The sequence below is a fragment of the Argentina silus genome, assembly GCF_951799395.1.
Source record: "Argentina silus genome assembly, chromosome: 2".
Taxonomy (NCBI): domain Eukaryota; kingdom Metazoa; phylum Chordata; class Actinopteri; order Argentiniformes; family Argentinidae; genus Argentina; species Argentina silus.
The window spans coordinates 13667936-13683226 of record NC_139656.1 but is presented as its reverse complement, the minus strand read 5'-3'; the positions used below and the strand labels follow the sequence as shown (position 1 = coordinate 13683226).

Genomic DNA, 15291 nt, shown 5'->3' with positions numbered 1-15291 from the left:
AAAGCTTCATTTAGAACTGAATGTCTAATGTAACACAGTATGGTGTTCTTGCAATGATAACCTTGAGCACACATTCCATGAATTTTTCTAAGAGGAAACAACATCTCCACTTACAGTTTTTAAATGATTCACTGTCTAAAAGTCTAGAATGAATTGGTTTCTGGGTCCATTTGCATTTTCATTTAATGAATAAACACATTTTAAATAAAAAGAGACATAATTGACTATTTCGGTCAGACTTTACATTAGGTGTACTATATAAGGGTTCAGTAAGCATTTATGATTAGTAATAGACAGTTAGCTATAAGTTGATAGAAACCAACTATAAATAAAATAGGAATCAGGAAACTGGCCTATTTAAAAGCACTGGAGTTCCCCTACACATCCTCCACCTTAGCACAGTAACACTATTACCAGGAAGTGCAGACATGATGACTGTCCCATGTCATCAATGTTAAGTGATAAACTGCTCAACTGAATGTCCCATTCGTGCCCATTATGTAATCCTATCTCAAGCAAGAGATAGAGACTATTTCCCACAAAACATTCTTGCTGGTATAGTGGACAGGAGCACATCAATTAAAATAATTATTAGAAAGGCACTTTAACAGTATATGAAAATATACATAATATATATAATAATATCATACACCAATAGCCATTAATGAAAAACATTGCATCAATCCAAATTCAACATGGCAGTCACCTTTTCCTAGTTGTGAGGCTGTGGTGATCATGTGGCAGTGGAAAAACACATCCACACTCGTCTTAATCCATCCTTACTTAAAGGGACACTTCACCGACTTTTAACCTCACATTCCTTACCAGCACCGGCACCATACCAGTGTCTACATATTATGGCGATTTTCTACGTCTCACAAAGACAGGAGATAAAGTCCTACGTAAATTACCAGCTATGATTAGGGTCATTATTTTTTCAATTCAGTGATTTTCAGAAACGAGTTCCCAGCCAGGGGGGGTGCATTTGTTGTTGTAGTTCTTGAAAATCACTGAATTGCTAAATGTTTAACCCCAATGACATTATACGGGGTAATTTCCTTATAATCTTTTTTATTACAAAACATAGGAAATGTTTTCAGATATGTAGACACTGTGATGGTGCTGGAGACAATAAATGTGGGGTTACAAATCTGTGGTGTCCCTTTAAGAGTGACAGAGGTCAAGGTCAAGGGGGGGGGGGGGGGGGAGTCAAGCCACCATCTAATTGAATGCCAAAGGAAATTATTCAATGCATAGCTAAAAGGAAACATATTACTCTTACAATGAAAGGTGCAATCTGTAAGATTTACCACTGTTCATTGGTTATTTCAGTTAATGACAGGTCTACACCCATAGATAGATAAATATGACTTCAAATGCCTAAATGAGCTGAGCAGAGTTGTCTTGCCCAACCATAACCCAAAATCGAAGGACATGTTACTCCATTCCACTCCACTGTGTTTTAGTTTAGTAATGAGTCCTTCATGTTCTTTTTGAATAGCTTTAAGGGAACTTAGGGAACCAAGTCTTGACAAATTATAAACAGTTATTGAGCAGACCGTAAAATAAAGTGACACCAGAGAATAATTTCAAAAAGGACTTGACAGAGAGTGAACTCACTTGACACGCTGTTCCTCTGCCTTCTTCAGATCTGCATCTCTTTTCAGCACGATCAGGATCATCTCCTGCTCCTCCTCCGTCAGGTAGCTCAGGTCAATCATGATGACCGGCCCCACTCTGCTAGTCTCACCGCCACTCACACAGCAAAGGAAACAGTGGCCAAACTCCTCTCTAAGACCCTGTCAAGGTGGTGTAATGGTGGTGGCTACTGGTTTGGGATAGAGGCTCAGAGTCCAGGTGAAGGTTGGGGAAATTCACCCCTGGTCCAGAGATACCTTTCCTGGAAGTCCACGTGTGGGTTAGTGGGGGTGGCTTACACTTTGAAATCTAGGTATCACTGGGATTTCAAATACTCTTTATTTGGGGGCAGCAGGGGCACTCAGGTGGGTGTTAGGCATTTACCAGGTGATCTCCCTCTCAGTTTTAATATTCCAGATTAATTTTACACTCCTCATGTCCAAACTGGTTGCCTGGCAGAACGCCATTGTTAGACACCTGAAAGACACAACACTGGAGTTCAATTTCAGAGGAACCGTTAACTCACAGAGAAGTCTAACTAAACCAATGGTATCAATACCTCTTTCCTTCTCCTCTTCCCTCTCTAACACAACACTACACTGTCATGGCCCTCTTTCTCTTGAGGAGGAATCTTGAAATTGCACTCCTGATAGCTTTTAATTGAATGGGCGCTGAGCTGTTTATCCAAGTGTTCAAGTATAATCATTATGATTGGGGAACCAATTAAATGTGTTATTTTCCAGCCATCATTGTGTGTGTGTGTGTGTGTGTGTGTGTGTGTGTGTGTGCGTGTGTGTGTGTGTGTGTGTGTGTGTGTGTGTGTGTGTGTGTGTGTGTGTATTCATGTGTGATTATACAAGACATGTGACGTGACATTGTCAGCTGACTTGCCGAGGACGAGGGGTTTGGCCCTTTCTAAAAACATTTTGAGTGGATCCGCTCGTGAAAGCCCTGGTTGTCCTGAAATCAAATTAGGCTTAACTCAAATTAGGCACCAACTTGGGACTGGTATCCATTTGGAAAGGCCATTTTATTTTCCTACAATCAGTTTTCGTTTGAGTCATGGTTGAAATTATAGAATGAGTAAACAGTTTAAATGAGGAAAATTTTACTTATTTGAGTGAACTCATCTTATCTTTCGCTAAAACTGGAGCTGATAGTACTGCAGCATGCTTTGTGAGGATGTTGTGCATGTCATCTGTGTGGTACAATGTGGCGAAATAATCAGAAATAATTCAATATTATTCACTACTTCCTGTGCAACTCCCTTCGCTTTGATTGTTGCCCATGAGACTCAACTAAATGTGCCAACAACATGGGAATTTGATCGGGTCTACATATTAGAGAAGGCAATATGCAGGCTAAATTCGTACTGTACTTATGCAATTATACAAAATGGATGGAGGTGTTCTGCTTCAGCATCTGATTCAATCTCAAAAGGGAGTCACAACACTTCACAGACAGTACAGACACACATTACAGACTACGGTATATGAAACACTCCTCTGTGTCATGTGTACATAATTTAACCTTTCAGTGACCTCTTGATTGCACATCTCTTAGGCCTGCATGAGAAGTAACAGATGCAATCCTGATTGGATTCTGCTGTGGTGTGTTTTTGTCAAAGATGTATTGTTTGTATTGTCAGCTCTCCTCAATAACTAACACATAATGTAACTCTTTAATTACTACAATAATGTAATGTCTTTGTCAATAGGTTGCTACCAAATACTTTGAAACCTCTTCTGCTTAATGGCCTATTTGATTAATGTTCACCTAAAAACCAGACCCAAACTAAACTGCTTATAACATTAGAAATATAATGATTAGATGCAAAAGCAGGATGCCATTTGATAAGGTAACATCTTTACGTTTTGTGTGGATATGCTGAGATCATAGTTCAGAATAACATACTACACATGACAAGGAGATAAAGTAATCAATAATCAAATTAATAATCAAATATTAAAGCAGAATTTGGGACCAATTATGGGCCTGTCTGGCTTAAGAGGTTAATTTAAACAACAGGAAGAGTAAAGTTGAGGAATGAATTAAGACTGCCATTCAAGCCACATAGACTTACTAAAGACTAGTGATACATTCTGATAAAGTAGGTCTACCTGCAATATAGCCTCTGCATGTGATGATGACACAATGATGAGTGTGTACAGACTAGCCTAAACATCCAAGCAGCTCTCCTTTCTACACCCTTCCCTCACTCTCTTTCTCCATCTGTTCTCTGTCTCCTTCCTCTTATGATTAAGATGAAACACCTCTCTGTGACTCAGCTATGAGTAATTCATCGTGACCTCAGATACACTAAAGAAAGAATTCAGCACTTGAGAAGAACCTTACTGTGTCCAAAGAAGAACCTTACTATGTCTATAGTCAAAGCAACTCTTCACTGATGTTGCATACTATCACACTATCAGGCCTACTATAATTAATAATTACGTATACAGTACTTTAATTATTGCTATTGACTTAGTACATATATTGCACCTTACTTCATTGTGTATTGTTGTTATTTGTATATTTACTACTGCACTGTTGAGAGGAAGCCTGCAAAGTAAGCATTTCATTGTTCAGTCTACAACCTGTTTACTGTGCATTTGATAAATAAACTTTGACTTGACTAGACAATCTTCCAGTGTTTGTGTGTGTGTGTGTGTGTGTGTGTGTGTGTGTGTGTGTGTGTGTGTGTGTGTGTGTGTGTGTGTGTGTGTGTGGCAGATGTGGTTCAGTGAACTATGCTCACATGATGGGTAGCCTTGCCTGAGACCTGAAAACTTTTTATTTACTATGACCAGCCCCAAATATATCACATACATTGAGATATTTTCACAACCATACTACACTGTTCACAACTTAACAAATCTTAAATGGGATTTTAATGGCTACCTAAGAAGTAGGAATGTCAACCACATGCCTGCCTCAAAAGTCCACCTTTGTCAAGTTCATAAGTTCTACAGTATGTGATAACATCCAACCCCACATTATACTACAATCAATCTACCTTGTACTAGGAACAAGCCCAATGTTTAACATGAAATGGAAGTGAACTGGTAAGCTCCATTCTCCCCAACACACCTGGTGAGTTGTCATGCAGGAAACAGGAACAAGAAAATAATTTTGAGCACCTAAGGAATGCTTGCGTGTCCCAGCAATGTGGCTCGTGGTCATTCTCTCTCTGCTGTGTGACCACATCTAAGAAAAACAAAACTGGCTGACTAGAGAACCTTAAGATACTAGAGGATTATCATTCCTCCACATTATTACCAAGACTATTAGAGTAGAGCATATCACTGACTTGAAAGAATGCTACAAATCCTGTTTTCACAAAGGATAAACCAGTTGCTTTTGCTTTTTGACTATCAGATTAGACTGTATTTTCTCTTTTGCTGTAGTTCTTCCTTGAGAGAATGGAAATTCAGAGACAGGCATTACAGCGACAGGTCAGGTGTCAGGGACTTTTAGTTGGTTCGGTTCCTAGGTTATTTTAATTTGACAAAGTTAGAAGTTACTCATGGAATTAGTTGATGCTCCTTTGCAATTAGACGAGGATCTGTAAAAAAGAGAGTAGCTATTGTAGCCATCTTATTAAACATATCCAAGATAAGAATATGCATGACTATGTTCACATACAACCAAATCAGAGACATTGGCTGTGTTGCCCTGTGGCTTTGACCCTTGGTTCAAGTTTGTCATCAACACTGTCAGACGCATGGACAAATCTAACACAAGCTACACAGCAAAAACACAAGCTCTGCTGTTGGACTGGAAAGGATGTCAGCTTTATACCCGACTGAACGACTGAAACAGCCAGCAACCTCAAAAGCAACCATGTAAGATGGAGGCTCATTTGGGAAGATAATTCTTAATTATAAGACCAAAAGACATTTTGTGTGCCTATTTTCACTTCCTTAGTTTCCTTACTTGCTGCTGAATGTGACCAACACACATTTAAGCGTTGTTGTGAAATGGAAATCAAAAAACATTGGCATTCTCAGAGCACTCACTCAATTTTGTCATTGTATTAGCTTTTTATCCAGAGAAAACATTTTGTTCTGCCCTGTACATGTCCATTAGTCATTTCTAACTTCCATGTCAGTATCACAAATCTATTGATAATAACCATTTTAATCATGTCATCAACATTTGGGATTCTGACAATTCAGTGACTGAGAGTTGAAATATGGTTTGAATAGGAGATAATAAGTATAAGTGAATGCATATGTATAATATTTAAATAAAAAGGTATTTGTGTGCCTTAATTAAAGCAACTAATCTCATATGCTCTGATTTAATTTCAACATTTCTGGTAATTACAGAAATTACAGATCTGTTTGCATCCTCCTTGACTCACTTATGTGGGTCATGTTGTTTGTTATATACACCATGTACAAAGGTGTAGGAGTCCACTGATCAGCTGGACAAGAGAGGGGACATATTTTGCTAGGGGGGGTCTGGGGACATGCCCCCCTGGGAAGATTTGTTTTCGAAAAATAGCTTTTAAATGCTCATTTCTAGTGACTTCTGAGAAAAGGATACAGACCTGTTAATATACTGTTTTAGTGCAAGAGTACTTTGCAGAGACACTGCAGTTGATCAGGTACACTCATAGTTTATGATTGTATTGTGATTTTTGATTAATAAACGCAGTTTCCAGTATTAGCTGAGTAGGCCTACATAATGTATTTTACATTCAGATGCATAATTGCACGCAGGCACGCAACAACAACAAAACTCGTAAACCCGGCTAAATAATATATATCATTAATAGTTTTTTGGAAAACACAAATATTGGAAGCACTTACCCTATACAACTAAACCCGTTGGTCGCACCGTGGGAACAGTTTGAGGTGGTCCCGAGAAGTGGTCCCGAGAAGTTGGATTATGTCTAAACACGAACACGAGGCAGCCGAGATTGACAGCATTAATTAGAGGGGATTTATTTAGCGCTATCCGCACTCAAGGAAAGTTATGGTGATAATGTAAGTAGCAACTTCGAATGTTGACGTCGTTGATCGTGTTTGAAACTGGTTGAATATGTGTGTGTGTGTGTGTGAGAGAGAGAGAGAGAGAGAGAGAGAGAGAGAGAGAGAGAGAGAGTGAAGAGAGTGAGAGTGAGAGAGAGAGAGAGAGAGAGAGAGAGAGAGAGAGAGAGAGAGAGAGAGAGAGAGACCGAGACCGAGACCGAGACCGAGAGCATATGCAATAATGTAAAATCGATTGCACAGGAAAGATAAATGGAGACACGCATGATGTGTATGAGTTTTGAAAAAGGTTAGACCTGATTGTTTTTATTGTTCTGTAATTCACTCTTCTTTCTAGTCTACCACACTCACCGTTTGAAATCTGTTCTGTTTATTTGGAATGGCCCTGACAATATACCCACCTTGTAGTTTGAAGGCTATGACTTCAGCGCATGCTCAACTCGCGCGCATACCTCATGTATCCCTGACACAGGGCACAACCAATTCAATGGACAGTACAACTTTTTGAAGCAAGGTGGCAATGTTGAGTCAGTTGAGATGAAGAATGTTTCGTTCCCATGGAAATAGGGGAGCGCAGAACAAACACAAACACAAACAAACACTGTATTGACTGGTACAGACTCAATGCAAGCTATCACTTTTCTGCTGTCAAAGATCGAATTGTGAGGTTTGGCTTGCCAGCATGGGAAAGAAGTCATCCGATGAAGAGAAAACTACATTGGCTGAGGCCTTTATCAATTTCCAGTAAGCAATGTTTTATGAACCTATCTAAACCATAGTTACAAGGATGATGTTTTGCATATACCATTAATAATAGCTAGCTTCAGAATTACCTTGACCATTCTAAAAATAAACTTTAATGCAATGCTTTAGCAATGCAGAAAATAAACCAATCTGATGTAGGCCTAGCTTGCCAGAGGACTATTCACCAGACCTGCCAAATGAGCAATGACTCCAACCACACATTCTCAGACTATGACTTGTGTGTTGTGATAGACTTCAAGTGAAGAGAAAGGAAATACAAGAGTTCCAGGAGGAGGTCAGTCGACTGGAGGCAAAGAAGCAAAGATACACAGAACTGGTGAGAAAATGTGCCATTTGAATTCATATGGTCTGATTCACACTGTCAATTCCACAAACCATCAGACAAACACACTGTAAGCTATCTTTTTTTGGTCACTTGACTGAGATATTAACTTCAATGTCAATTTGTTTGGTTTAAACTGTGATTGAACGTGAGAATTACTGAATTACTAAATAATTAAGTGTTAGGAGGATGATGATGACGATGATGATAAGTGTCAGTGCACACACGCACGCGCACGCGCACACCCACACACACACACACACACACACACACACACACACACACACACACACACACACACACACACACATACACATACACACACACACACACACACACACACACACACACACACACACACACACACACACACAGAGGGAGCAGCTGAAAGAGGAGCAGATGGGGCACATCAGGGTGTTGCGAAAGCAGGCTAAGGAGCAGGAGAGGAAGCTGGAGCAGAGAGAGGTGGTCAATAAAGAGCAGGTGGAGCAAGCTCTGCAGCACAACCTGGAGCTGGTCCGCAGTCAGGAGAAGGAGCTGGCAGGTAATAAGAATGGCCATGTACTGTATTGTATAGGACACCACTTATAGTCAGTTCTGACAATGCATTCTAGTGTTAAAGAAAACTATTACACAGAGGATTACTCCAGTTACAATGGGTTTCAAATCTCATTCTGCCTAATCTGTGAGATGTCAGCAATTAGTGTATCACCATATTTTTTAAAGAACACTGAGATTACACTATGCAGAGATGCATGTGAGAAAGGTGTTCATGTGTGTTCATTATGACCTCAATCATGCGATGCATTGAATTATGCATACTTAAAGCTATGGCACGCTGTATCTGTTATCTTTCGAACTAAACTAATGTAATTCCACATGAGTATACATAAGTATATCTATTGTCTTGTCTCTTGTATGTCTCGTGTGCTTGTGTGAGAGAGAACTGCGAACTGAAGTCAGCCATCTTGAGGAGCAGGAGCTGGTCTTGCAGGCTGAGAGGCACATCTGGCTGGGGTACAAGAATGTGGGGAGCCAAGAGCACCTGCAGCAGATCCACAACCTGGAGGCAGAGCTGGCTCAGATGCAGAGGGGCTTCCAGGAGATGGCAGGTATGTAGGAGTATGGTGAAGTTGCCCCTAGAAGCTGATCTGAGCCAGTTTTGCTGTTTTTTTCCTAATGGTTAAGGTTATGATTTGAGGGAGAGGAAGCTGATATTAGATCTGAGTATGTCTCGGGGCAACTTTATATAGCTCCCACAGGCTTCAACAAGGGGTGGACAGTCATATATTTGGGAGCCTTGGTGTCCTAATCACTCAATGTAAGAAAACACACTTCATAAACAATAGTTAATTTCTCTTTCTCTCTCTCTGTCTCTCTTTTTTTTACAGACAACATTAAGCGCTCACTCGAAGTGACATTCAGTGAAATTGACAAGAAGACAATCCAGCTGATTGATGAAAAGAAACATCTGGCAACAGAGGTAAGACATGATACACATCAGATCAGTTGTCCCAGCATGGCACTGATCTCTCAAGATTCGTTGATGCCAGTGTTTTTCTTTCAGAGGGCCATCAAACACCTTGACAAGCACAGCCGACAGGAGATCAAAGAGAATGAGTGGCTGAAGCGGGAGGTATGGAGCCTAAGATTATAAATAGTAGTCTATGATCTCAGTCTATGAGCAGTTAGGGGTTGAGACTAAAAATGCACATTCTCTGGAAACTATGTGAGACTAAATATATGCACATCCCACAGATTTAGGTGCTGAACAAATGAAAGAAAAGATGGAAAATAAATAATATCCACATTCCACAACTCTGATAAGCTCCCAGCAGTGATGTGTTGTGAGGTGTCACAAATGCATCACTGTTGAGCATATGCGTATCAGACTTGTGTACATACGTTTAATTTTCTGACAAGCGTTCCTGCTCTAGTTTGCCATTTACACTAAAGAGGTGTCCATTACTGAAGTGGCCGTCCAGAGACTGGAAGAGGAGAACCTGGAGCACATCACACAGTTGTTTGAGCATCGCCTGGACGACTTGCACATCTCCAGGTGACCAATGAATCTGTAGTTGGCGTAGCCTTCATTGTAAGATTGTCCAAATAATCTCCCCCTCAGAGGACAATACTCTATTCTACTCATTCATCTGTGATGATTAAGGATCTGAGAAATTCTCCCACCTGACCTGTCACATCATCAACATGTAATTCAAAGCATGTAATTCTTATTCACAAGGCAGCAGTGCATGTCTCCACACATCAGACAGTCAGCATTATTGTCCCCCACAATGAAATCAGGGAAGGGACTATGGGTCGGTCTCTGTCCGTTCATATGTCACATGCTTTATCTCCGACACTACTGGGACAATTTGGACGAAACTTGGGTGAATGATGCCATAGAGATTTTTTAGGAGTTTCAAGGTGATGCTGATACATCTCGTGATGGTGCAGCTGAAGTTATAGGTTGTTATCATTAAACACATCATAATAGGGTGCCAAGAGGAGAGCACACCTCAGACCTTCTGGCCAATTTACTGTTTTCAAATACTGTCAAATCCTTAGAAATGAATCATAAGGGGACCACAAGCTCCGGTAACTTTCCACCCTCCCTCAAATCTGTGACTACCTTCAAATAAACTCAAAGCTGTAAGAAGCAATAATGAATCGAATAAGCACTACACATTCCGGTAACTTTTCAGTCATACGTTTGAATAATCGTCACCAATTCACACTAGGAGGGACGCTACATCATTCATGGAGGACAACATGTTTACTGTATACTTTTTATTATGATTTCACAATTTTTACTTTATATTTGCTTATATGATTGGAATCCTCCTATAAACATTGTGAAAAGAGAAGTTTATATGCATTCAAGTGAAAAGTATTGTGAGTATTATGGGTCAGCAACGTGGTGCTGGGGAATAGAACTACAAGAGAAAATTCCTCAGGTCCCTAGTGATGATGCATGTCTTTCCTTCCTCCATCTGCAGCCTCACATTTCCACGGTTCTCCCCACAGAAATGTCTTCCTCACTCAGGCAGCAGGACTGGGACCCTGCGATTCCACCCTGCAGGAGTCCATAGAGACCATGGAGAGGAAGGCTCTCAGCAGCCCACCTCCAGGTGACCCTCAAATAGTTGTGATGTATAGACTAGTTACGCATCAACATTGGGGTCAGTTACGTATGAATCTAGTTAATGCAAGAGATGGCTTAAAATTAAGTGACATCATGTATCTTTAGTATTTTTCAACTCATGTTTAGAATTTCAATGTATTTCCTGAAATGACAGACACGTTATTGAAACGCAGTAAACTCCAACCCTGTTACAGTATGTCTCTTTTTCATTGACTAGTGGTCCTCTATGGCTGCAATGTCAGCTAGTTATCATTGTTGCCTGTAACCCTCAGCCCACTAATCTGATTTGCAGGTGAATTGAGTGTACTTGTTACAACAGGTTATAACAACATCAAATAACTTTAGTGGAGCTCTTTCAGTAGGGAATGCCACAAGGGGGCACAATAGTGACAGAGTAGCAATGGAGCAATAATGAATCAAATAAGCACTACACATTCCGTAACTTTTCAGTCACGTTTGCATAATTGTCACCAATTCACACTAGGAGGGGCGTTACATCATTCATGGAGGACAACATGTTTACTGTACACTTGGTATTATTATTATTTTACAAATGTGCTTATATTATTGGAATCCTCCTGTAAACATTGTGTCACCTGTTGTAACAAGTACACTCATTTCAATTGAAAATCTGATTAGTGGGCTGAGGGTTGCAGGCAACGATGATAACTAGCTGACATTGCAGCCATAGAGAACCACTAGTGTCAATGAAAAAGAGACATACTGTTTCCATAGTTATCAATCCTCTAAGAATAGGAAACATCTTGTAAATTCTTGAAAATTCAGAGAGTGCCGCATTTTGGTCACACATTTCTGGATAGGAGGGATCTTTTACAAACATTTAACAACGCAGAGCTCCTTAAAACATCACGGTTGGATAGGGATGGCATCATTGTTGTCACTTCTTACGGGAAGGTCTTGTGCGCTCCCTGGAGACATTAAAATCATGCTTGCGCTTTTTGGCAACAGGGAAAATGCAATAGCGACAACTTGGGTCTATCACAGATAACTATTACCAACGCAAAAACTCCCAATTTGCATCTGCCCTCCCGTATACGATGCTGGTGCTCCTCGGGAGTGAGCCTGGCTCTCCCCACCTGCATGGGCTCCTCCGAAACCATAGGGGGCGATGAAGAGTCATTACAGCTGTATTATATGTACAGCTGATAAGTCTATGGTTTATAGTTCTGTTTAGTTATCTGACAATAGATCATAAAACACTCATGGGGGAATACAAGCCATAATGAAAATGTACAATTACTGTGTAATTATACATTGTGAACTGGAAGATCATAAAGGAATAATAAGGAATAATAAATAACAATCAAGAAAAACGATATGATGGTTGATCACTAAGAAGACACATTTTAATCAAGCTATGTTCACTAATAATGCCAGTGACACAAAGTCATTGATGCAACATAACGTGTAGGCTAATTTAATTAAACTTGTTTCTCAGTAAGCCTTTGAAATACAAAGAGGGCAATGTTCAATGTTCTTCAATGTATGTTTAAATCAAGCAAAAATATCTTTGACAGAAATAAGGAAGTTAAAGCAAAGATAAAGCAAAAGTACCCAATTGCCTGAAACATGCACATATACACTCACTGGCCACTTTATTAGTACTGGGTTGGACCCCCTTTTGTAGCCCATCTGCTTCAAGGTTTGACGTGTTGTGCATTCACAGATGGTCTTCTGCATACCTTGGTTGTAACGAGTGGTTATTTGAGTTACAGTTGCCTTTCTATCATCTTGAACTAGTCTGGCCATTCTCCTCTGACCTCTGGCATCAACCAGGCATTTTCGCCCAGAGAACTGCCGCTCACTGGATATTTTCTCTTTTTTCGGACCATTCTCTGTAAACCCTAGAGATGGTTGTGCATGAAAATCCCAGTAGATCAGCAGTTTCTGAAATACTCAGACCAGCCCGTCTGGCACCAACAACCATGCCACGTTCAAAGTCACTTAAATCACCTTTCTTCCCCATTCCGATGCTCGGTTTGAACTTCAGCAGGTCGTATTGACCATGTCTACATGCCGAAATGCATTGAGTTGCTGCCATGTGATTGGCTGATTAAATATTTGCGTTACCGAGTAGATGAACAGGTGTACCTAATAAAGTGGCCAGTGAGTGTATATACTGTACATTCACCGAGCACTACACTAATACTGGGTTGGGCCTCCCTTTGCTCTCAAAACAGCCTCAATTCTTCATGGCATTGATTCCACAAGATGTTGGAAACATTCCTTTGAGATTCTGGTCCATGATGACATGATTGCATCACGCAATTCCTGCAGATTTTTCAGGTGCACTTTCAAGCTGTGAATCTCCCGTTCTACCACATCCCAAAGGTGTTCTATTGGATTCAGATTCGGTGACTGGGAAGGCCACTGAAGAACACTGAATTCATTGTCATGTTCATGAAACCAGTTTGAGACTACTTTTGCTTTGTGACATGGTGCATTATCATGCTGGAAGTAGTTATTAGAAGATGGGTAAATTGTGGCCATGAAGGGATGCACATGGTCAGCAAGAATACTCAAAAATAGGCTGTGACATTCAAGCGATGATTGATTGGTATTAACGGGCCCAAAGTTTTTCCAAAGAAAACATTACCCACACCGTTACACTTCCACTGCCTACTCTGAGCTGTGAGTTTTTTTGTCATATCTGCACTTTGAGTACAATTCCTATGAGTAATTCTGAGAGGCTTGATAAAAACGAGTCCAGGAATAAAAAAATAAAAAATAAAAAATAAAAAATAAAAACTGGCCTCTGATCATTGGTTAGTAAAACAATCATCCCCTGAGTGGGCACCAGTGAGCCACAGGTAAGGGTGCTGTGATCAGTATTGTCTAATTGGGTACCCACAGGAAGGGCACAGGAAGGGCACTGAGTCACATCCTCCTTCTCAGGATCATTTGGCAACTCTGTTCACTAATTTCCGTCCGAGACAAAGTGTCCTCTCGGCTTGAATCAAGAAAAAACATAAACCAACAATGGTTAGCAGCACGCTGCACTCATGGAATGTGATATTTTCATTTACACCCCATTCCTTTATGGTGGGTACAGTATGTGCTCTACTACTCTTATCTTTCAATCATCATTTTGATCATTTTAACCCTCCCTCCTCTCCTCTATTTGTAATGGCTTTCATGGTTCCTACCAGACAGGATCAGCAGCCTCTTGCCCCCCCTCCACCCAGCGACGGAAGCACGGGGAGCTCTGAGGTGGCCCAAAGAGCTGGAGAGGGATGAAACAAGCTGCAGCTGCAGTGAGGAGGTCCCTCCTCAGGACCTCAGTGTGCTTCTGTACGGCAGCCAAACCCACCTGCAAGTAAGACACACTCGCCTATTCCTCAATTCAACCCTAGACCCTACCCATGTGCACTCATGGAGATCTGAGAGGATTGGACAGGTGCAAGTAATGTGGCAAAAATGATCTAGCCATTCAGATGGCAAGGTGGAGCTATTTCTTATACCTATCTAATTAATTTCTGGATACTAAAAAAAGACAAACTGAAAGAGAAAGCCATGCTTCCAGCGTCTAGTGTCATCCATCAATGTTTATATAGGTCATCTTCAGCTGAGGGGCAGCACAAACATTAGCACTAAATATTACAACAGTGTGTGGCTAGGGCATTTCCTATGCATGCCAACAGTGCTCACCATCTTCTATACAAAAGGTAGTGTCCACATCCAGACCATGTACCCTCCATGTACCCACACTTTATTTGAATGGTCCGTTATATAGCCCTCATAAGATAAGATGAACATGACTAATAGCTTGATATAATTGTGTGTAACTTGTTACCCCTTACAAGTCATGTGATGAAGCATGCTGATTAATAGCAGTGTGACATAATTTGTCATAAGCTTGCATTACATGTTATGCTTATGTTTTTGGTATTGGTGTTATGAAGGAAAATGTTCAGTTATCACTTCAGTCATGCGAGAGAGAGAGACAGATAGAGAGGGAGATGAAGGGAGAGAGAGAAAAGACTGGGTTTTGTGCCACTTCCTCTTGGCAGTGGATGGAACAGAGATGGCTTAAGGATCTGGGAGTAACAATCTCTGTCCTTGTTGCAGTTAAGAGATCTCTGGCCAAACAGGATGCGTCTCTTGTATGTAAGTTCCCTCTCTCCCCCTCCCTTGGGCAGCAGGACCCCATGCACCTGGGCCCTCTGGAGCAGAAGCTGCTGAGTGTGGTGGGCCAGGCCATCCCTCTGCACCCTGTGCCATCAGAGGACCCCAGCTCTCAAGGCTCCTCGGCTCCCGGGCTGCTCCAGGCCCCTAACTGCACACATCAACTACAGCAGGTTCAAGTAGCCTGGCCCTAGCCACCACACACAGGTGATGTGTAGAACACAGGCACAATTAAATGCCTTTTTAAAGCAAGCATTTGCCTTATTGGCAACAGACAA

General features: G+C 40.9%; 2 protein-coding genes across 7 annotated transcripts in view; one reads left to right on the top strand and one right to left on the bottom strand.

Annotated features, from left to right (window-relative positions):
• Positions 1-6700, bottom strand: part of sytl2a (synaptotagmin-like 2a) — a 20968-nt gene extending 14268 nt beyond the window's left edge. For all 5 annotated transcript variants that reach the window (XM_083692983.1, XM_083692984.1, XM_083692985.1 and 2 more), the window contains exons 1-2: positions 6456-6700; positions 1621-2115 (exon numbers count right to left, since the gene is read on the bottom strand). In XM_083692983.1, coding sequence (XP_083549109.1) covers positions 1621-1721 — 101 coding nt within the window. In that variant the 5' untranslated portion in view covers positions 1722-2115; positions 6456-6700. The remainder of the gene's footprint in view (positions 1-1620; positions 2116-6455) is intronic.
• Positions 6508-15291, top strand: ccdc83 (coiled-coil domain containing 83). Of its 2 annotated transcripts, none has more exons than XM_083693032.1 (11): positions 6508-6632; positions 7290-7379; positions 7632-7716; positions 8098-8266; positions 8667-8834; positions 9114-9205; positions 9290-9358; positions 9660-9781; positions 10750-10853; positions 14038-14204; positions 15031-15291. In XM_083693032.1, the coding sequence occupies exons 1-11, from the start codon at positions 6622-6624 to the stop codon at positions 15205-15207; spliced, it is 1254 nt and encodes a 417-aa protein (XP_083549158.1). In that variant the 5' UTR covers positions 6508-6621; the 3' UTR covers positions 15208-15291. The 2 variants fall into 2 exon arrangements, with proteins under 2 accessions (XP_083549158.1, XP_083549157.1); XM_083693031.1 differs by having other exon boundaries at positions 15028-15291.